Source organism: Schistocerca gregaria, chromosome 6 (assembly GCF_023897955.1).
Source record: "Schistocerca gregaria isolate iqSchGreg1 chromosome 6, iqSchGreg1.2, whole genome shotgun sequence".
Lineage (NCBI taxonomy): Eukaryota > Metazoa > Arthropoda > Insecta > Orthoptera > Acrididae > Schistocerca > Schistocerca gregaria.
The window spans coordinates 389666432-389690284 of NC_064925.1; the positions used below are offsets into that span (position 1 = coordinate 389666432).

The window sequence follows — 23853 nt, forward strand, 5'->3', positions numbered from 1 at the left end:
CAGCTGCTGATTGTGCCTGAACATGCTGTGCATGGTACAGAAACAACTGGTTCTCCTGTAGCACTCTCCATACAGTGACGTGGTCAACGTTACCTTGTACAGCAGCAACTTCTCTGAATCTGACATTAGGGTTATCGTCAACTGCACGAAGACTTGCCTCCTCCATTGCAGGTGTCCTCGTCGTTCTAGGTCTTCCCCAGTCGCGAGTCATAGACTGGAATGTTCCATGCTCCCTAAGACGCAGATAAATTGCTTTGAACGTCTTCCTGTCGGGACACCTTCGTTCTGGAAATCTGTCTCGATACAAACATACTGCGCCACGGTTATTGCCCCGTGCTAATCCGTACATCAAATGGGCATCTGCTAACTCCGCATGTATAAACATGGCACTGACTGCAAAACCACGTTCGTGATGAACACTAAGCTGTTGATGCTACGTACTGATGTGCCTGATGCTAGTACTGTAGAGCAATGAGTAGCATGTCAACACAAGCAGCGAAGTCAACATTACCTTCCTTCAATTGGGCCAACTGGCGGTGAATCGAGGAAGTACAGTACATACTGACGAAACTAAAATGAGCTCTAACATGGAAATTAAGCGTTTCCGGACACACGTTCACATAACATCTTTTCTTTATTTGTGTGTGAGGAATGTTTCTTGAAAGTTTGGCCGTACCTTTTTGTAACACCTTGTACAGTTGTTTTTACATACACAAACAATTCCCCATCATATTTTATGAATCTTCTGGCTTGTAAGTGACACTGTGCACAATGAGCTATGTTCTCCAGCCAATATAACTAAATAGGAGATTATGGTGTTATGCAGTGGTTGTCACTCTTTCATTTATTTATTTTTTATTTTCTCTGATCACATTGTACCTCACACGAAAAAGCATTTACTATTTTTGACGACACAGCTTTCACATAAATATCTGTTTGTAATTAACAAAACATCAAGAAACTGTGACTTACGACACAATTTCAGTTTGAATACTCTTTTCACAAACAAGATTGATATTTTAGCTTTACATATGTATATAGGTTTGTATCCCTCAGATGTAGTAAGTACAACAAGAATAGTCCTTTAGCAACTGTTTCATCAAATTAATCTTTGTTAACAACTGTAATTAACTTCCAGCTGTTTCATCATAAAAAAGTTATATTGAACAGAACTGTCACCCTCTATTGTTTATGCTATGTCACTTTCCCATGGAAGGTATTTACTATCACGTATCTATAAAGTTACCTGATTAGGAAGTAAATCATCAAAATATATTCAACTTTCTTTTATAATGCAGGTATATAACCAAGTTTAATCCATTGTGATGATGACTTTGTTTACAGAAGTCTGATTACGCTTAACGCCATAGTACCTGGAAAAAAATGCTAAAATCAGGATTTAAATAATTAATGGAAAGTATCATATAAAGATGCGAAACAAATACTAACAAAGAAATAGAGGAGCTGGCCAGTACTTACCTCAGATCAGTACAGCCGATAGATACACAAAACAGAACAGAAAATTTATGTTCCTAGCTTTCGGAACTTTGTTCATTCATCAGGGAGGAGAAAGGGGAAGGAAAGGGAAGAAGGGAAAGTGGATTCAGTTACTCACAACCCAGGTTATGAAGCAACAGGGAAAGGAAAACAGGGAGGGTAGCAAGGATGGAGGCATGGTTGTCAGAGTGAAGCCAAAGATATTCTACTGTAAGTACTGTGCCAACTTCAAACCAAAGAGGATGCATACAGAAGTAAAGAGGTATATAGTACAAAGATAAACACAACTATGTAGGATGAAAAGATGCATGAATGGCTAAAGAGGAAAGGGAAAGAGGAGAAGACTGAAAAGTAAATGGGAGTGAGGTTGTTTAACATAGGTTCAGTCCAGGGGGATGGCAGGATGAAAGGATGTGTTGGAGTGCAAGTTCCCATCTCTGCAGTTCTGAGGGACTGCTGTTTGGTGAGAGAAGCAAATGGCACATATAGTGTAGCAGGTTCCTAGGTCCCTAGAATTATCCTGGAGGGCATGCTCCGCTACTGGGTAAGTGATAGCTAACAAAAGGGACAAAACAATGAACCTGAGCCACATACCCCTACCTTCTACCTATTACCCAAAATCCAGAAAGAGAACCATCCTGGCCATCCCATTGTAGTAGGCTTCAAAGCCCCAACAGAACGTATCTCAGCTCTGGTAGACCAACACCTCCAACCTATCACCCGCAGACTCCCATCCTACATAAAGGACACAAACCACTTCCTAGAACGCCTCAAATCCATTCCCACTCCTCTCCCACCGGAAACCTTTCTTGTCACCATAGATGCTACATCCCTTTACACAAACATCCCACACACCCATGGTCTCTCTGCCCTTGAGCACTTACCTCTCCCAACGCCCACCCGAAGATCTTCCAAAAACCTCGTTCCTTATCACACTTACCAACTTCATCCTCACCCATAATTACTGCACTTTTGAAGGCCAGACCTACAAACAAATCAGGGGAACTGCCATGGGAACCAGGATGGCTCCGTCCTATGCCAACCTCTTCATGGACCGCATGGAGGAGGCTTTCCTGAAGACCCAACAGCTGCTTCCCCTGGCCTGGTATAGGTTTATAGATGACATCTTTGTGTTCTGGACTCATGGTGAAGAAACACTCCTTAATTTCCTCCATAACCTCAACTCCTTTTCGAATCTGAATTTCACCTGGTCCTTCTCCAAAACCCAAGCCACCTTCCTGGATGTTGACCTTCATCTTGTTGAAGCTCACGTCCATACCTCTGTCCATATCAAACCCACCAACAAACAACAGTACCTTCACTTTGATAGCTGCCATCCATTCCACATCAAACGCTCCCTTCCCTACAGCCTAGGTATTCGTGGCAAACGTATCTGCTCCAGTGACGAATCCCTCAACAATTACACCAATAACCTGACCAGTGCTTTCCTCTCCCGCAACTATCCTGCAGACCTTGTCCACAAACAGATTTCCCGAGCAACACATTCCTCCCCGTCCAACAACAATATTCCTACCCTCAGACCACACAGAAGCATCCCCCTTGTCACCCAATATTATCCTGGCCTCGAATACATCAATAAATTACTCCGCCAGGGATATGAGTTTCTCAAGTCAACCCATGAAATGAGATCATCCCTTCACAAAATTCTCCCCACACCACCCAGAGTTGCCTTTCGTCGTCCCCCTAACCTCCGTAACATCCTTGTTAAACCCTACAATATTCCCAGACTACCTTCTCTACCCAGCGGTTCCTACCCCTGTAACTGACCCCGCTGCAAAACCTGCTCCATGCATCCCCCCACAAACACCTACTCCAGCCCCACTACTGGTAAAACACACACAATTTAAGACAGGGCCACGTGTGAAACTACACATGTCATTTATCAGCTGACATGCCTGCACTGCACAGCCTTTTACATTGGTATGACAACAACTAAACTGGCTGAGCGCATGAACGGACACAGACGAACTGTCCGCCTAGGAGATGTCCAATACCCAGTAGCGGAGCATGCCCTCCAGCATAATCCTAGGGACCTAGGAACCTGCTACACCGTATGTGCCATTTGGCTTCTCCCACCCAACACCAGTCCCTCTGAACTGCGGAGATGGGAACTTGCACTCCAGCACATCCTTTCATCCCGCCATCCCCCTGGACTGAACCTACGTTAAACAACCTCACTCCCATTTACTTTTCAGTCTTCTCCTCTTTCCCTTTCCTCTTTAGCCATTCACGCATCTTTTTATCCTACATAGTTGTGTTTATCTTTGTACTATACACCTCTTTACTTCTGTATGCATCCTCTTTGGTTTGAAGCTGGCACAGTACCTACAGTAGAATATCTTTGGCTTCCCTCTGACAACCATGCCTTCATCCTTCCTACCTTCCCTGTTTTCCTTTCCCTGTTGCTTCATAACCTGGGTTGTGAGTAACTAAATCCACTTTCCCTTCTTCCCTTTCTTTCTCCTCTCTCCTCCCTGATGAAGGAACATTTATTCCGAAAGCTAGGACTTAAATTTTCGGTTGTTTTTTGTGTTTCTATTGGCTGTACTGAGCTGAGGTAAGTACTGGCCAGCTCCTCTATCTCTTTGTTAGTAATTGATAAATGACATGTGTTGTTTCACATGTGGCCCTGCCTTGAATTGTGTATGTTTTACCAGTAGCGGGACTGGAGAAGGTGGTTGTAGGGGGGAGGGAGGGGGGGGGGATGAATGGGGCAGGTTTTTGCAGCGGGGTCAGTAACAGGGTTAGGAACTGCTGGGTGGAGAAGGTAGTCTGGGAATATTGTAGGATTTGACATGAACGGACACAGACGAACTGTCGGAGATGTCCAATACCCGGTAGCAGAGCATGCCCTCCAGGATAATTCTAGGGACCTAGGAACCTGCTACACTGTATGTGCCATTTGCTTCTCTCACCCAACACCAGTCCCTCAGAACTGCGGAGATGGGAACTTGCACTCCAACACATCCTTTCATCCTGCCATCCCCCTGGACTGAACCTACATTAAACAACCTCACTCCCATTTACTTTTCAGTCTTCTCCTCTTTCCCTTTCCTCTTTAGCCATTCATGCATCTTTTCATCCTACATCTTTATACTATAAACCTCTTTACTTCTGTATGCATCCTCTTTGGTTTGTAGCTGGCACAACCTACAGTAGAATATCTTTGGCTTCCCTCTGACAACCATGCCTCCATCCTTGCTAACTTCCCTGTTTTCCTTTCCCTGTTGCTTCATAACCTGGGTTGTGAGTAACTAAATCCACTTTCCCTTCTTCCCTTTCTTTCCCCTCTCTCCTCCCTGATGAAGGAACATTTATTCCGAAAGCTAGGAACTTAAATTTTCGGTTGTTTTTTTGTGTTTCTATCGGCTTTACTGAGCTGAGGTAAGTACTGGCCAGCCCCTCTATCTCTTTGTTAGTATTTGTCTCACTAAAATCAGGATTTTACAATAAAATAAACAGTCTATACAGTTAAATGGTGGAACATACATTTAAACAGTATTATGTGACTGTGGCCCCAGACTATGGAAATATTATCTCTTTCCTGAGTAGTTCCAGATCCCTATTTAAATGTTTATCCTCAGAGACTGGTTCCAGGGAAAAGTACAAAAGCATAAACTGTCCATGGGTGCGAGGTACCTGCCATCCCCATTGTCCCAGTACAAATGTACTTGAGAGCCTTAACACCTCTTATTTGAACAAGACAATGCTCGTCACTGACCACTTTTAACCAAGTACATTGCCTGTTTTAAAAGTGAAGTCTGCCCTCAAAACTTATTAAATTATAGCTTAATGACATTAACCTAGACACAAATTATAACATAATTTCAACCCATTACAAATTGCATTCCTACAAAACATCCCAGTACAGAAATTCAAAGCACTACTATTTGCAAAAATTTGACTTAATTGTCAGTCAAGTTAAAGATTTGCAGTCACTGATCATGACGATTCCCTGAAACATGATACTTCCCTGGTTTGATGATTACTTGCTCTGCAGAGCATTTTCTTTTTACCCTACCACCACAATGGCAAAACCTGAAAATAACTGGTGGGTAAGGGTCTAATTTGGTTAATAATGGATAAAACAAAGTTATATTTTCATATTCACAGTAGGTTTGTGTTACAAGAATTCGCTGCTACCTAAGAATCCTACTTTCTTAACTGTAGTTAATTAAAGGTGTACAAAAGTTATAAAAATCCTTTCCTATTACTCAAAACTATAATCAGTGCAGTGTAGAAAACTAAAAAAATATCAATTTAATCATTACAATCTACAGCTGGTGGTACTTTGTGACACTTGTTGCAATTCACATTTCTCCATTATACCTTTCAATCTACTTTAGATTACATGGACTATTAAAACATTCCTTCCTTTTTGATATCTTCAGTTTCAGCAATCCCGTTTCCTTCTTCATTCGATCTGTGCCCAGTATTTTTCTCCCTTTATATCTGAACCTCATGTATGGCTCATTAGTTCTTTTTTCCTTTACTGTACAATAACAACTAATTTTACCTACTGTCAGTCCATGGTTGGGTTTAATTTTCCCGTGGTGGGATTTAGTTTTCCCTGATGAAATCTGACCATTCTTTCCTCGCCTCTCTTTGTGACCTTTATTAATGTTATCCAATAGTTTCAAGTTACTTAATATTCAACTGACTCTTGACCAATCCTTCCCAATCATTTTCTAATGTACGTAGGTGGGCATCTTACTGATTATTACCTTCATTAGATGACTCTCACTTATTGATTCATGTAAGAACTTTACCCTTGTAAGGTGCCATTCAGAATACTTCCAGAATGCACCCCCTTAAGGGTTGAATGGTTTTGGGTCCATCAGTTCTAGGATTAGTTTTTGCTGTTCTCCCTCTGTCCATTATTTCTCTTTCAATTGTGTCTCAAAATCTTTCCAATTCTGGAATTCCTTCGCATTTAGGGCTCCACATTCTTCCACATTGGACCTCAGATGTCCTGTTAAGAATTTGATTTTCTTTTCATCATTCTGTATTAGTGGAAAAAATATTCAAATGTTCGTAAAATGACTACAGAATGTATTTCCCCTTCAGGCTTGAAACATGGAGATGTATTGCATAGATTTCTTCCGCCTTCTAGACGAAATTCCTTCCACCACTCAGTTGCATTTCCTGACATTTGTGGTCAGGGTACATTACTTTCTTTTAATTCTCCCCCGTTTCCAGATTACTCTAATTTCTCTCTCAAATCAATAGTGTGGGTTCTACAGTCTCTATCTCCACTGTCTGTACTAGTAGTCCTTTCAATACTTTTGATACATGTTTGGCTATCAATCTCCACCATCTGGTTAGTAATTTCCTGTAACCTACTCTCAGAAAGTTCTATTCTGGGTACAAAATCTGCTGGCACTGACTCTGTTTCCCCTTCTTAAATCTAATTTTGTTGAAATGTTTCTTTCAGTTCGGTAATCAAATGATTGTTACAGTTCACCTTCTTCTTGAAAGATTTGAATTCCTGTTTGTTTTTCCTTAAGTCAGTTGCTACATCCAAGAAACCCTCTTCCTGTAATTTAGTTTGGAGATTTACATCGGTTGATACTTCCTGCACAGTTGCCATGACTTCAGTTCAGAGAACTTCTAAATTATTAAACTCCTCTTTCAAACTAAGTGTTAAATTGTTTAATTGATCACTGATTAAAGTGACATCAGATTTTTACTTTGTGATTTCTGCTGTAAACTTTACTTTTATTGAGCTGCCAGTTGGTGCACATCGACAGTGCAGAAAGATACGTATATAGCTTCTTTTCTGTGTTTACTTGATAGTTTTTCTCCTTAAATTGCGTGTGAGTTTCATATAGGAGGTGTAATTTCGAGTTCATACATTCTTTGCGTATTTCCCTTGCGTTATCTAGGCACGGACTCGTGTTTCAGTAACTGTTGTTCAACATCGTTTAGAATGGACAGGGACTGTGATTGCTGTGTTCGGATGAGGGCTGAGTTGGCAGCTTGAGGCTGTTGCCAATGGGCACCACTGTGGGGAGCCGGACTTGGGTATCACAGGGATGTCAACCTCATCCCGTCTGTCCCCAGATCCATCTTCTGCTGTGGTTGCTCCGGTTGCTGCCTGCTATGGGGCTGAGCCCTCCCCTGTGGTTGATTGGGAGGTTGTTCCAAGGTGTGGTAGGCAGCGAAAGACGTCCCCAGTGGCTGACCAGAAAGCCTCCCCGGTGCGTCTGACAAACAGGTTTCAGGTACTGTTTCTGGCTGAGCCAGATGCAGCTGCCTGCCCTGTTTCAGAGGATGATTCTCAGCCTTCAAGGTCCGGGAAATCGCAGATGGTGGGCTTGTTGGTAGTTGGGAGCTCCAATGTTAGGCGTGTAATGGGGCCCCTTAGGGATGTGGCGGCTAAGGAGGGGAAGATTCAGTGTGCACTCCGTGTGCATTCCGTGTGGAGTCATTTCTGATGTGGAAAGGGTCTTTCCGGATGCCATGAAGAGCACAGGGTGCAGCCAGCTGCAGGTGGTGGCACATGTCGGCACTAATGACGTGTGTCGCTTTGGATCTGAGGAAATTCTCTCTGGACTGCAGCGGCTATCTGATGGGGAAGGCTGCTGGTTTTGCTTACGAGATGAAGGCAGAGCTCACCATCTGCAGCATCATTTACAGAGCTGACTGCAGACCTTTGGTGCAGAGCCGGGTGGAGGGTCTGAATCAGAGGCTCAGACGGTTTTGCGACTGTGTTGGCTGTAGATTCCTTGACTTGCTCCAATGCTGTGTGGCGTGAACTGGGCAGTTTTTTAGGTTAGAAGGCCTCGGGAAAGTACGGGGTGGCCTGCAATCTCAAAGGGTGCATGGCAAATACAGGACATGCTTGGATCAAGGAACAGTCGGAATTGTAGTTGTAAATTGTTGTAGTTGTGCTGGGAAAGTCCCTGAGCTTCAAGTGCTAATAAAAATCACAGAAGCTGAAATCTTTATAGGTACAGAAAGCTGGCTAAAGCCTGAAATAAGTTCTGCAGAAATTTTTACGAAGTCTCAGACGGTATTCAGGTAAGATAGATTAGGCAGAATTGGTGGTGGAGTGTTTGTGTCTGTCAGTAGTGATTTATCTTGTAGTGAAGTCGAAGTAGATACTCCGTGCGAATTGGTATGGGTGGAGGTTATACTTAACAGCCGAACTAAGTTAATAATTGGCTCCTTCTATTGACCCCCAGAATCCGATGATATAGTTGCTGAACAGTTCAGAGAAATTTGAGTCTCGTAACAAATAAATACCCCACTCATACGATTATAGTTGGTGGGGACTTCAACCTTCCCTCGATATGTTGGCAAAAATACTTGTTCAATACTGTTGGTAGGCAGAAAACATCTTCAAAGAGTGTCCTAAATGCTTTCTCCGAAAATTATTTCGAGCAGTTAGTCCACGAACCCACGCGAATTGTAAATGGTTGACCTCTTAGCCACAAACAATCCAGAGCTAATAGAGAGCATCATGACTGATACAGGGATTAGTGATCACAAGGTCGTTGTAGCTAGGCTCAATACTGTTTCTTCCAAATCCACCAGAAACAAACGCAAAATAATTTTATTTAAAAAAGCAGATAAAGTGTCACTAGAGGCCTTCCTAAGAGTCAGTCTCCATTCCTTCCGAACTGACTATGCAAATGTGGACGAGATGTGGCTCAAATTCAAAGATATAGTAGCAACAGCAATTGAGAGATTCATACCTCATAAATTGGTAAGAGATGGAACTGAACCCCCATGATACATAAAACAGGTCCGAACGCTGTTGCAGACGCAACGGAAAAAGCATGCGAAGTTCAGAAGAACGCGAAATCCCGAAGATTGGCTAAAATTTACAGATGCACGAAATTTGGCACGGACTTCAATGCAAGATGCCTTTAATGGGTTCCACAACGAAACATTCTCTCGAAATTTGGTAGAAAATCCGAAGAAATTCTGGTCATATGTAAAGTACACAAGTGGCAAGACGCAGTCAATACCTTGGCTGCACAGTGCTGATGGTACTGTTACCAATGGCTGTGCCACTAAAGCGGAGTTATTGAACACAGTTTTCCGAGATTCCTTCACCAGGGAAGACAAATGGAATATTCCAGAATTTGAAACACGAACAGCTGCTAGCATGAGTTTCTTAGAAGTTGATACCTTAGGGGTTGCGAAGCAACTCAAATCACTTGATACAGGCAAGTCTTCAGGTCCAGATTGTATACCGATTAGGTTCCTTTCAGATTACACTGATACAATAGCTCCCTACTTAGCACTCATATACAACCACTCGCTCACCGATAGATCTGTACCTACAGATTGGAAAATTGCTCAGGTCGCACCAGTGTTCAAGAAGGGTAGTAGGAGTAATCCATCGAACTACAGACCTATATCATTGACGTCGGTTTGCAGTAGGGTTTTGGAGCATATACTGTATTCAAATTCTGAAGGTGGCAGGGGTAAAATACAGGGAAACGAAAGGCTATTTACAATTTGTACAGACACCAGATGGCAGTCATAAGAGTCGATGGGCATGAAAGGGAATCAGTGGTTGGGAAAGGAGTGAGACAGGGTTGTAGCCTCTCCCCGATGTTATTCAATCTGTATATTGAGCAAGCAGTAAAGGAAACAAAAGAAAAATTTGGAGTAGGTATTAAAATTCATGGAGAAGAAGTAAAAACTTTGACGTTCGCCGATGACATTGTAATTCTGTCAGAGACGGCAAAGGACTTGGAAGAGCAGTTGAACAGAATGGACAGTGTCTTGATAGGAGGATATAAGATGAACATCAACAAAAGCAAAACGAGGATAATGGAGTGCAGTTAAATTAAATTGGGTGATGCTGAGGAAATTGGATTAGGAAATGACACACTTAAAGTAGTAAAGGAGTTTTGCTATTTAGGATGTAAAATAACTGATGATGGTCGAAGTAGAGAGGATATAAAATGTAGACTGGCAATGGCAAGGAAAGCGTTTCTGAAGAAGAGAAAGTTGTTAACATCGAATATAGATTTATGTATCAGGAAGTCGTTTCTGAAAGTATTTGTTTGGAGTGTAGCCATGTATGGAAGTGAAACATGGACGATAACTAGTTTGGACAAGAAGAGAATAGAAGCTTTTGAAATGTGGTGCTACAGAAGAATGCTGAAGATAAGGTGGATAGATCACGTAATTAATGAGGAGGTATTGAATAGGATTGGGGAGAAAAGAAGTTTGTGGCACAACTTGACTAGAAGAAGGGATCAGTTGGTAGGACATGTTTTGAGGCATCAAAGGATCACAAATTTAGCATTGGAGGGCAGCGTGGAGGGTAAAAATCGTAGAGGGAGACCAAGAGATGAATACACTAAGCAGATTCAGAAGGATGTAGGTTGCAGTAGGTACTGGGAGATGAAGCAGCTTGCACAGGATAGAATAGCATGGAGAGCCGCATCAAACCAGCCTCAGGACTGAAGACAACAACAACAACAACAACAACAACTGTATTCAAACATTATGAATAACCTCAAAGGGAACGATCTATTGATATGTAATCAGCATGGTTTCAGAAAACATCGTTCTTGTGCAGCGCAGCTAGCTCTTTATTCGCACGAAGTAATGGCCGCTATCGACAGTGTATCTCAAGTTGATTCCGTATATCTAGATTTCCGGAAAGCTTTTGACACCATTCCTCACAAGTGACTTCTAATCAGGCTGCGGGCCTATGGGGTATCGTCTCAGTTGTGCGACTGGATTCGTGATTTCCTGTCAGGAAGGTCGCAGTTCATAATAATAGATGGCAAATCATTGAGTAAAACTGAAGTGATATCAGGTATTCCCCAGGGAAGCGTCCTGGGACCTCTGCTGTTCCTAATCTATATAAATGACCTGGGTGACAATCTGAGCAGTTCTCTTAGGTTGTTCGCAGATGATGCTGTAATTTACCGTCTAGTAAGGTCATCCAAAAGTATCAGTTGCAAAGCGATTTAGAAAAGATTGCTGTATGGTGTGGCAGGTGGCAGTTGACGCTAAATAACGAAAAGTGTCAGGTGATCCACAAAAGAAATCCGTTGGAATTCGATTACTCGATAAATAGTACAATTCTCAAGGCTGTCAATTCAACAAAGTACCTGGGTGTTAAAATTACGATCAACTTCAGTTGGAAAGACCACATAGATAATATTGTGGGGGAAGGTGAGCCAAAGGTTGCATTTCATTGGCAAGACACTTAGAAGATGCAACAGGTCCACTAAAGGGAGAGTTTACACTAAACTCGTTCGTCCTCAGTTAGAATATTGCTGCGCGGTGTGGGATCCTTACCAGGTGGGATTGACGGAGGACATCGAAAGCGTGCAAAAAAAGGGCAGCTCGTTTTGTATTATCACGTAATAGGGGAGAGAGTGTGGCAGATGTGATACGCGAGTTGGAATGGAAGTCATTAAAGCAAAGACATTTATTCGTCGCGGAGAGATCTATTTACAAAATTTCAGTCACCAACTTTCTCTTTCGAATGCGAAAATATTTTGTTGAGCTCAACCTACATAGGTAGGAATGATCATAAAAAATAAAGAGAAATCAGAGCTTGAACAGAAAGGTTTAGGTGTTCTTTTTTCCCGCGCGCTGTTCGGGAGTGGAATTGTAGAGAGATAGTATGATTGTGGTTCGATGAACCCTCTTCCGAGCACTTAAATGTGAATTGCAGAGTAATCATGTAGATGTAGATCTTTCAGGCTTGTCAAGTTTTGTCACACAACCATTTAGTTCAGCCAATCTGTCTATATTATGTTGGTTAGAATCCTCAAAGGCAGTTGACAGTTTCTCTATTTTTTTATCTTGATTATTTAATTATTTATTTTAATTGTCCATTCTAAGATTAAACTCTGTATTTTGATCTTGATATCTACAGCCATAACCATGTGTTAAAATTGTTTAAATGTCTTATCTTTTTTTTATTTTGTCAAAATTATTATTGGTCATTTTTAATCTTACAAAAGATATTAAACTTTTTAACAAAGAAATAGTTAATTTTTGTCCTGTCTTTTTACTTTTTTCACTAATAAAAATTCACAAACATGCTCACCAGTAATTCTGTCTGACTTTATTCATTTTTACAATCATCTCGTGTTTGCTTGTCATCAGCATTGGTGTTTGGTCTGCTTCCATAGCAGTGGTGTTGGCTGCATCAATTCTCACCATTTAGAAGCAGTTTTCACTCTTCCTACGACAGTGTCTGCTTCCGTAGGGGCGAGACTCAACAATTACAGCATCCGTGCAAGCACCAGTAGATGACACCTGTAATGTTCTTGTTCTTGAAACTTCAACAAATAATGCTGGAGCAGATGTTAAATCCTCGGCACCCAATGTTGTTATAATTATCGGTTGCCCCGAAGTACATCAGCTCCAATCATTCTTTCGGCTGTCGTGATTTGGAGGCTATTATTAATGAAACATTACTTTTCTTTCTTTCTTGTTTCTTCTGTTTAGTGTCACAGTTGCCACATATAATGTTACTTCCTCTTGGACTTCTTCTCAAAGCAGGTTTACTCAGTTTGGAATTAAGGCAGCTAATTTCTATATCAATATAACTGTGATCTCAATTTTGCTCTTTTTTATCACTGACGTGTAAAGAATACAGTCCATTACATTGTTTTGTTTGTTTTTGTTACTGTTGTCATTGTCGTCTTCAATCCTGAGACTGGTTTGATGCAGCTCTCCATGCTACTGTATCCTGTGCAAGCTTCTTTATCTCCCTCTACGATTTTTACCCTCCACGCTGCCCTCCAATGCTAAATTTGTGATCCCTTGATGCCTCAAAACATGTCGTATTAATCGATCCCTTCTTCTAGTCAAGTTGTGCCACGAACTTCTCTTCTCCCCAATCCTATTCAATACCTCCTCATTAGTTACATGATCTATCCACCTTATCTTCAGCATTCTTCTGTAGCACCACATTTCGAAAGCTTCTATTCTCTTCTTGTCCAAACTAGCTATCGTCCATGTTTCACTTCCATACATGGCTACACTCCAAACAAATACTTTCAGAAACGACTTCCTGATACATAAATCTATATTCGATGTTAACAAATTTCTCTTCTTCAGAAACGCTTTCCTTGCCATTACCAGTCTACATTTTATATCCTCTCTACTTCGACCATCATCAGTTATTTTACATCCTAAATAGCAAAACTCCTTTACTACTTTAATTGTCTCATTTCCTAATCTAATTCCCTCAGCATCACCCGATTTATTTTTACTACATTCCATTATCCTCATTCTGCTTTTGTTGATGTTCATCTTATACCCTCCTTTCAAGACACTGTCCATTCCGTTCAACTGCTCTTCCAAGTCCTTTGCTGTCTCTGACAGAATTACAATGTCATAGGCGAACCTCAAGGTTTTTACTTCTTCTCCACGAATTTTAATACCTACTCCAAATATTTCTTTTGTTTCCTTTACTGCTTGCTCAATATACAGATTGAATAGCATCGGGGAGAGGCTACAACCCTGTCTCACTTCTTTCCCAACCACTGCTTCCCTTTCATGCCCCTCGACTCTAATAACTGCCATCTGGTTTCTGTACAAATTGTAAATAGCCTTTCGCTCCCTGTATTTTACCCCTGCCACCTTCAGAATTTGAAAGAGAGTATTCCAGTCAACATTGTCAAAAGCTTTCTCTAAGTCTACAAATGCTAGAAACGTAGGTTTGCCTTTTCTTAATCTTTCTTTTAAGATAAGTCGTATGGTTAGTATTGCCTCACGTGTTCCAACATTTCTGCGGAATCCAAACTGATCTTCCCAAAGGTCTGCATCTACCAGTTTTTCCATTCGTCTGTAAAGAATTCGTAAAGAATTCGCGTTAGTATTTTGCAGCTGTGACTTATTAAACTGATAGTTCGGTAATTTCCACATCTGTCAGCACGTGCTTTCTTTGGGATTGGAATTATTATATTCTTCTTGAAGTCTGAGGGTATTTTGCCCGTCTCATACATCTTGCTCACCAGATGGTAGAGTTTTGTCATGACTGGCTCTCCCAAGGCCGTCAGTAGTTCTAATGGAATGTTGTCTACTCCGGGGGCCTTGTTTCGACTCAGGTCTTTCAATGCTCTGTCAAACTCTTCACGCAGTATTGTATCTCCCATTTCATCTTCATCTACATCCTCTTCCATTTTCATAATATTGTCCTCAGGTACATCACCCTTGTATAGACCCTCTATATTCTCCTTCCACCTTTCTGCTTTCCCTTCTTTGCTTAGAACTGGGTTTCCATCTGAGCTCTTGATGTTAATACAAATGGCTCTCTTATATCCAAAGGCCTCTTTAATTTTACTGTAGGCAGTATCTATCTTACCCCTAGTGAGATAAGCCTCTACGTCCTTACATTTGTCCTCTAGCCATCCCTGCTTAGGCATTTTGCACTTCCTGTCGATCTCATTTTTGAGACATTTGTATTCCTTTTGCCTGATTCATTGACTGCATTTTTATATTTTCTCCTTTCTTCAATTAAATTCAATATTTCTTCTGTTACCCAAGGATTTCTAGCAGCTCTCGTATTTTTACCTACTTTATCCTCTGCTGCCTTCACTACTTCATCCCTCAGAGCCACCCATTCTTCTTCTACTGTGTTTCTTTCCCCCATTCCTGTCAATTGTTCCCTTATGCTCTCCTTGAAACTCTGTACAACCTCTGGTTCTTTCAGTTTATCCATATCCCATGTCCTTAAATTCCCACCTTTTTGCAGTTTCTTCAATTTTAACCTACAGGTCATAACCAATAGATTGTGGTCAGAGTCCACATCTGCCCCTGGAAACGTCCTACAATTTAAAACCTGATTCCTAAATCTCTGTCTTACCATTATATAATCTATCTGATACCTTTTAGTATCTCCAGGATTCTTCCATGTATACAACCTTCTTTTATGATTCTTGAACCAAGTGTTAGCTATGATTAAGTTATGCTCTGTGCAAAATTCTACCAGACGGCCTCCTCTTTCATTTCTTAGCCCCAATCCATAATCACCTACTACGTTTCCTTCTCGCCCTTTTCCTACACTCGAATTCCAGTCATCCATGGCCATTAAACTTTCATCTCCCTGCACTATCTGAATAAATTCTTTTACTTCGTCATACATTTCTTCAATTTCTTCGTCATCTGCAGAGCTAGTTGGCATATAAACTTGTACTACTGTAGTAGGTGTGGCCTTCTTACCTATCTTGGCCACAATAATGCGTTCACTATGCTGTTTGTAGTAGCTTACCCGCATTCCTATTTTCCTATTCATTATTAAACCTACTCCTGCATTACCTCAATTTGATTTTGTGTTTATAACCCTTTAGTCACCTGACCAAAAGTCTTGTTCCTCCTGCCACCGAACTTCACTAATTCCCACTATATCTAACTTTAACCTATCCATTTCCCTTTTTAAATTTTTTAACCTACCTGCCCGATTAAGGGATCTGACATTCCACACTCCGATCTGTAGAACGCCAGTTTTCTTTCTCCTGATAACGATGTACTCCTGAGTAGTCCCCGCCTGGAGATCGGAATGGGGGACTATTTTACCTCCGGAATGTTTTACCCAAGAGGATGCCATCATCATTTAATCATACAGTAAAGCTGCATGTCCTCGGGAAAAATTACGGCCGTAGTTTCCCTTGCTTTCAGCCGTTCGCAGTACCAGCACAGCAAGGCCGTTTTGGTTAATGTTGCAAGGCCAGATCAGTCAATCATCCAGACTGTCGCCCCTGCAACTACTGAAAAAGCTGCTTGCCCCCTCTTCAGGAACCACATGTTTGTCTGGCCTCTCAACAGATACCCCTCCGTTGTGGTTGCACCTACAGTACGGCCATCTGTATCGCTGAGGCATGCAAGCCTCCCCACCAACGACAAGGTCCATGGTTCATGGGGGGATTGTTTTGTTTATTAATATGAAAATATTTTCTCATAAAAGCTACAGATTGCTCAGTGGCACTAGTTGAACTTTCTCTAACATCTCTCAAGAGTGCCAGGAATGATTTGCAGATCCTTAATGTGACAGAGAAACTATATGTCTAAGGCATCATGGAGTTCGCTCCATGTAATTTTTTTAGTAACAACCAGAATCATATTCTTTGGAATACAGTTGAAACCTTAATTAACAGAATATTAATGGCACACATTACCTGTGATCATTCTAGCAGCAGGAGTACGAATGTAAACATGAACAATTTTTTTGACATTACAATAGCAACTTGTATACAGCTGCTTTATCTATTTACAATTCAGGAATTTCATTCATGTTGTTGTCAGAGTTACATTATACTTATTGTTGCTATCAATAGCATGAAAATTTGCGTTTGATTGGAACACACGCCCGGATACGTTGCTTTTCACTACCAGTAACTTCTGCTATTAGGCTATCTGAGCACACCTTCAAGTCTGACTCAAACTGCCATTGTCACTGATGTTTTTTGGTATGGTGTCTGCATACTGCAACCAGAGATTGTTCCGTGGGTTATTTAGGAGTAGCACCCCCATGAAGGTGGTTGATGGATTTGATGGAGGCCTATGACTTCAGTCATGAAGACACTTTTGCTGAAATGAAATTAATGTACCAGTGCGGATGAAATGAATAAAGATCAGTTACATGAAATAAATTAAATATCTTCGGAAATGCTGAAATATGAATCATTATTGCCTCCATTCATTTCATTTGGTTTATATCCCTTGTGGCAGGATATGCTGCTATGTTCCACTGTGCAGAACAAGTTCCTGTCTGCAAAGTCGTGACATGTGGGTGCTAGGTAGAAAAATTCCAATTACCTGTATGCTGAAGCAGGCACTGTGAATTCTGTGCTGTTGAGCATGCTCTGCGACTGGGTGCTCTATTAGCCTCTGTGTATTCCTCATACATGTCTAGGCATTCTTGCTATCAGCTTCACTTTTTTGCGTCAATTGATATGTGTATTTTTATCTTGGTTATTGATTGTTATTGAGGGATGTTTTCTACGTAATGTGATTGTGTTGTTGCAAATTGTTCTGAGCTTTGAATTACCCTTTTCCAATCACTGTTACATAATTTCTGCCTGGTTCTGCTACCTGGCTCTTCAAAGCAATCAGATAATAATTGCGGTTCACTGTGAGCATTTATCTTAATTTCTGCAACTTCTATCCTGAAGACAGGATAAAAGCTAGGAAATATTTGAATAAATGCTATACAACACTGCTTCAATTGTGTTAAGTAAATGTGCTATGTTTCTCAGCCTGTCTTACAGTTGCTCTGTTTACCTGCAGTCCTTAGTAACTTTCATTAACTCTTACTCCTTTTTCCTAGTTTCTGAGGGTAGTGTGCTTGTTAATTATTTTTTTATGATTAAGCCTGTTGCTCCATAGTAAGATATTTTTTCTTTATACTGACTTTTAAATTGCAGGATATGCTTTGGGCAGTGTGGAAGGCCGTGTAGCAATCCAGTATGTAAATTCAACTACTGCGAAAGATAATTTCACATTCAAGTGCCACCGTTCAAATGGGGCACCTAATGGCTATCAAGATATCTATGCTGTAAGTATCACATCACACTGACATCCAAACAAATTCCTGCTGTAATGCTTCTGTACTGTTCACTGAGCAACCAGTAGTTGAAAATTATTATTATTATTATTATTATTATTATTATTATTATTATTATTATTATTATTATTATTATTTTGCTCAGATCATGTAGTTTCTTATTCCGTTTTGAAGGCTGAAATGGAAGAGGTTAACAGTCTATGTTGTCCTGGATGCAGAATCAGTACAATAATTGCGATTTTGCAAGGGGTTTATATCTTTCTCAATGGATTATGGTTCATGAAGTTACCTGCTACAATAAGTACTGAAAAGATTGCAGCTAAAGTGAAAGTAAACAAATTATTGAAGTTGAAAACATTTGATGGTTGTTTTGAGTATTCTTCTCACCAGTGTGACATTTGAAACCTTCAACATGAGAATTTCTGCAGTCTTCATAGTACAAAATATAGAAATGTTCGTATCTTAGGAAAGCAACAGTTACACTTAATTAGTCTATAAATTATCAGAAGAAAGTGGGATACTACCTTCAGATTTTGAAATAAATGATGACAATTTTTTGCAGTGTGTCATATTCATCTGCTAGAATCTTTTAAGCTGATGCTGAGAAAATCAAGAAACTGGGGAAACGGGGGAATTGGTTAAATATGTTGTTATTGGGAACAAGAAGATTAAATGAAACTTTGGAGTAGCAAAATATAAATCTGTGAAATGCAGATGGAAAACCCTCATTAAACATAGAAGATCAGACAGATCACAAGTCTATCTGGGACTTGTAAGATGAAGAGGAACTGTCCCAAAGTGTTAGGAAAGGAAGAGGAAGTTGATTTGAAAGAAATTAGTGATCAAGTAATGCTGTCGTGCTTTGTGACAGAGCACTAAATGATCTGAAAACAAACAAATCAGCTGGAGTTGAAAGTAGACATTCATGGTCACTGAATTTATTGGGAGATATAGCAACTACATAGGTAATTTGAATTGGTGCCGAAGACGTGTGAAAATAGGGACCATTAGATTTCCAGAAAAAGCATTACCAAAGAAGGCACATTGGGATAAATATCCAGACACATTGCTTAATTTTTTCATTGGATTTTAGATAGCTCAAGTCAGATATTGTGACTGTGCAGAATAATATTTAGTGACTAAGAGCAAATAATAAAATACTATGTGTTGACAAATGTGTGTGTGTGTGTGTGTGTGTGTGTGTGTGTGTGTGTGTGTGTGTGTGTGTGTGGGCGGGCGCGCGTGCATGTGCGTGCGAGTATATACCTATCCTTTTTTCCCCCTAAGGTAAGTCTTTCCGCTCCCGGGATTGGAATGACTCCTTACCCTCTCCCTTAAAACTCGCATCCTTTCGTCTTTCCCTCTCCTTCCCTCTTTCCTGAAGAAGCAACCATTGGTGGCGAAAGCTAGAAATTTTGTGTGTGTGTTTGTGTGTTATTTTATTGTGCCTGTCTACTGGCGCTTTCCGCTTGGTAAGTCTTGGAATCTTTGTTTTTAATATACAAAACTATGTATGTATGCTTTATACAACCTGCTTTAACACAGATTTTTTTAAAGACAAAAGAATAAAAACCTTACCCGTATTGATTCGAACTTTTTGTTGCTAAATGGATTAGTGAAAATATTGAGTAATTGTCTGCATATTTAGTGCACTTTTATAGATGAGAGTGCAGTTGAACCATTAAAAATTGGGTATATTATAATATATTCTGTTTTTTTTTTACATTTCTACAATGTTGCAAGTATTTGTTGCCAGTGATGCTCAACAGCAGTGTTTTATAAAGAAGAAGAAAATGAAAATACATGCATAATATTCACAGCTATCATTCTGTTATAAAGAAAACATGAAAGTTCTTTTATGGCAGCAGATGATTGACACATGTGCCTTTGCTAACAGCACAACATTGCCTGCAGCACCTCTTGTTGGTTTGTGACTATCTGTTGGACCCTAGATGGTTGGAAAACCATAGCTTGGTGAGATGAGTCCCAGTTTAAGTTGGTAGGAGCTGCTGGCAGGGTTAGTGTGTGGCACAGACCCCACTAAGTCGTGGATCCAAGTTGTCAACAAGGCAGTGGGCAAGCAGGTGGTGGCTCCACAATGGTGTGGACTGGACTGGGTCTGCTGGTCCAACTGAACTGACCATTGACTGAAAATGGTAATATTAGGCTACTTGGAGACCATTTGCACCCATTCATGGACTTCACGTTTGTAAAGAACAATGGAATTTTTGGTTGACAATGCGCCATGTCACCGGGCTGCAGTCATTCGCAATTGGTTTGAAGAACTTTATGGATAATTTTAGCAAATGACCTGACCAGCCAGATTACCCAATTTGAATCCTATTAAATATTTATGGGATGTATTTGAGAGGTCAATTCGTGCGCAAAATCCTGCACGGGCAGCACTTTAGCTATTATGGATGGCAATAGAGGCAGCATGGCTTGGTACTTCAGCAGGGGACTTGCTTGCTTCAATTAATTGTTGAGTCCATCTCATGTCTAGTTGCTGCATGGTGCCAGGAGAAAGGAGGTCCAACACGATATTATGATGTATCCCATGGTTTTTGTCATCTCTGTGCGCTGTACGTGAATTGACAGCACTAATGTCCAGAATCTGGTAAAATACCCTTGGTTAGATTATAAAATTCTGTATCTTCAGTTTCTGAGTGGTGGTGTCAATAAATACCACATGATGGGTGTATGTTACATAATTACTGCCTTGCTCTTTTATGCCACATACAAGGCTACAGTCTTGTCTTTTGTAAATCCAGATGGACAGGAACCTATTTCTTTGGATTTGCTGGGAAGGAATCACTTATACTCTCTCTCGTTTTGCCTCACAGTTCCAATGATATCCGCAAGCTCTACAAAGGAAAACCAATTGTCCCATGTGACATTGCTGTTTGTAACTTGTTTAAGCTTCGACAGGCATATTAAAGATTATGTTTGTTTTGAGATCTTTCATTCTTCTTCTGTAAGCCTATCTCCATCTGAATCTCTGTCAGCATATAAATATCAATTCAGGAAATATTCATTTCTAGCATCTGAAAAACACATCACTTTTATGCCATATTGCATCAATGCATTATGAGGTGCTAATGGTGTACACAGCTTGGCAATATTATGCATGAATTTCAAAAATAGTTCTGAAATTGCAGATGTCTTCTCTCGTAGCAGCATTGTTAGAGTGTAGCATTGAAAGAAGTATATTGAATCGACGTTCCCTCATGACACACTGAAAAATGTCACTGTCAGAACCATCTGTTGCAAACATTGTGCTATTAGTTGTGATAGTTGAATAAATGCTGCAGAATACAGTAAAAGTCCTAACAAAGCGTGGAGCTCTGTAATGTCTGTCACGCGTATCAGTGCAGTGTGGAACTTTATATTTTTGCCATTCAGTTCCGATTTTCGCATTGGTCCAAGCTACTATTTCTTGTGGGGGTATTCAGATTCCAAAGTACCTCAGGTTCGGCTGAATTTCCTAATTGTACACATTTGACCCTTTATACATGGCAATTGAAGAACAATATTGTATTTTTACATCATTCTCCTTGTGATAAAAGGTCAACAAGACCACTTCAACCCATTTTTCCCATAATAAACCTTATTATGAACATAACTTCCTGCAATACCTTACCTTTCATTGCCAGAAATTTCAGAATCTGAATTATCATCACATACCTCTAAGCAGAAGTCTACCTCACACTCATCAACATCACTTGCATCATCTAGCCATGATTGTATTACAGAAGTCTAGATCACATGAGTGAACACTGCTACATATGGGTTTACCTCCACTCGACATAATGTAGCTTTTGAGGTGTGTCACACAGACCGCACGTGTTAATAATAACACTACAGTTTTAATGCAATAAACAATTGGAGGTAAACTGTAACCACAGAATTGATCAAGGACATAGTGCATAAGGTAGATAGAAGTGGGGCGAGCAGACGCAAAATAAGGTGCCAGCAGGAAACTTCAGAATTATCGATTGGTATGGAAAAATGCACATCGCAGATTAAGGGTAAATTAAATTATCCATCTACCATTCAGGTTCTTGGACACATGTGATAGCTATATTCGAGTAATGAATACTGTAGAAGAATAATAGATTTTTATTTATTGTAGGGGCAGATACTTGTTAAAATGAATCAGAATTTTACAGTGTGGAAGAATTTTACAAACACAGAATCAAAATATTCAGTTAACTAACAGAAAAGTGGCAAGTAATAATTACTTTTAAATTAGTTTTGAACCTGTATATTATTCCAGATGTTCTTATTTTTGTAGAAAGAGAAGAAAATTCTCAGACAATCAAGAATTATGCTTGCTACCGTAGACATGGACGCAGAATCCATAAAATTTACTCATATTTCTCATGTTAGTTACAAATTCTATGCAGTATTCTTATTTCTTGTATGTGCTAAATAAATTTTTATTCCATTTTTCTGCATTCAAAATTGTCTCTCTGCCCCCCCCCCCCCCCCCCCCCCACACACACACACACACAGAGCTGCTCTTTCTATAATTGTGGTATGTATAATTCTACAAATGCAGATTCATAAAGTGAATGAACAACTATATCTGTCTGTTTGGTAAATAATCATTAATAGTTTGAAATTGTGTAATTTAGCTTTTGTAAGATTCAAAATGTACTATTTTCCTGTAAAATTATTATTATTATTTCGGAAAATTATTGTAGCGTTACCACATGGAAAATGACTCTAAATGTATGAGTCATTCACTATATTCAATTATTAATCAATAATAATAGATATTCTCATTCTTGAGTGACTAATGATAGGCTAGGAATGGGAAGATAATGGCCATGGCCTGTTTTTAGGAACTATCTTGGCATTTATCTGGAATGATTTGGGAAAACCACTTAAACACTAATCAGGATTGTGGGCTGGCTTAGGTTACAGTCCTGAGCCTGTTCAGACATTGACTTGACTGTGTCTTTATTAAGGAAGCCAGACTGAAAGATCACTAACAGAATTTCCAGAAAAGTGAGTATGTATTCTGGCATAGGCTGTTTTGTAAAAATTATGTAGAAACTGAATGAGGAGTGAGATAGAATGAGAAGTTACTTATTTACACTTCTTTAAATAGTTATACTGTATATTTCAATCACTTAGAAACTAATCCCTACACCATTGACAGTTTGATGAAATAGCTTCTAGCCAGATAAAACTGAGTCATCACAGAGTGTATGTAATTTGCTGGAAATACCTGGTAACCAAGGAAAGACTTTCATTGTCAGCAGTTGAATTACTGTTATAATCACTATCCTGTTTCAGTCTGAACTGTTGCCTCCAATGTCTGCCCCAGCAAAACCATTGCATTTATATGTGGCTGCAGATTTAATTTTTTAGTATCTATGTCATTCCAAAGGAAATGAATATAGTTTATGTGAAAGTTTTTGTTTTCTCTTTAATAACAATCCATAGGGATTTTGCTTTATTCTTTATTTTTTCTTCATGTCTATACTGTTTATTTTTGTGACAACACAATGAACAGCTTTTAAGTAGTTGGCAATGCAGTTTCAGTTCTTATATCAAATAATATTCTTTTTTCTGTTCAAAGAATACAGAGATATTCATAAGACCTATGGGGTTTCATAAGAGGACTGTGTGAAAATTACAAGACATACAGAAAAGTGACACATATCAGTGAATAGAGAATCTCTCAAAGTTTAGATTCGCAGTGCATTGTGACGTAGTTGAAGAGCACACCACTAGTGGGTCAGTGTTCAGGACATCAAGACAAATCATTTTTGCATTGGATTCATTCATGTCTGCAGATAGGCAATACAGTCAACAGATAT

General features: G+C 39.9%; 1 protein-coding gene across 1 annotated transcript in view; it reads left to right on the plus strand.

The window, feature by feature from the left end:
- The window catches only part of LOC126278694 (protein Rae1), a 46781-nt gene that overhangs the window by 17957 nt on the left and 4971 nt on the right, over window positions 1-23853 (plus strand). Inside the window, exon 6 of the mRNA XM_049978958.1 lies at window positions 17883-18013. Within this exon, the coding sequence (XP_049834915.1) occupies window positions 17883-18013 (131 nt within the window). The remainder of the gene's footprint in view (window positions 1-17882; window positions 18014-23853) is intronic.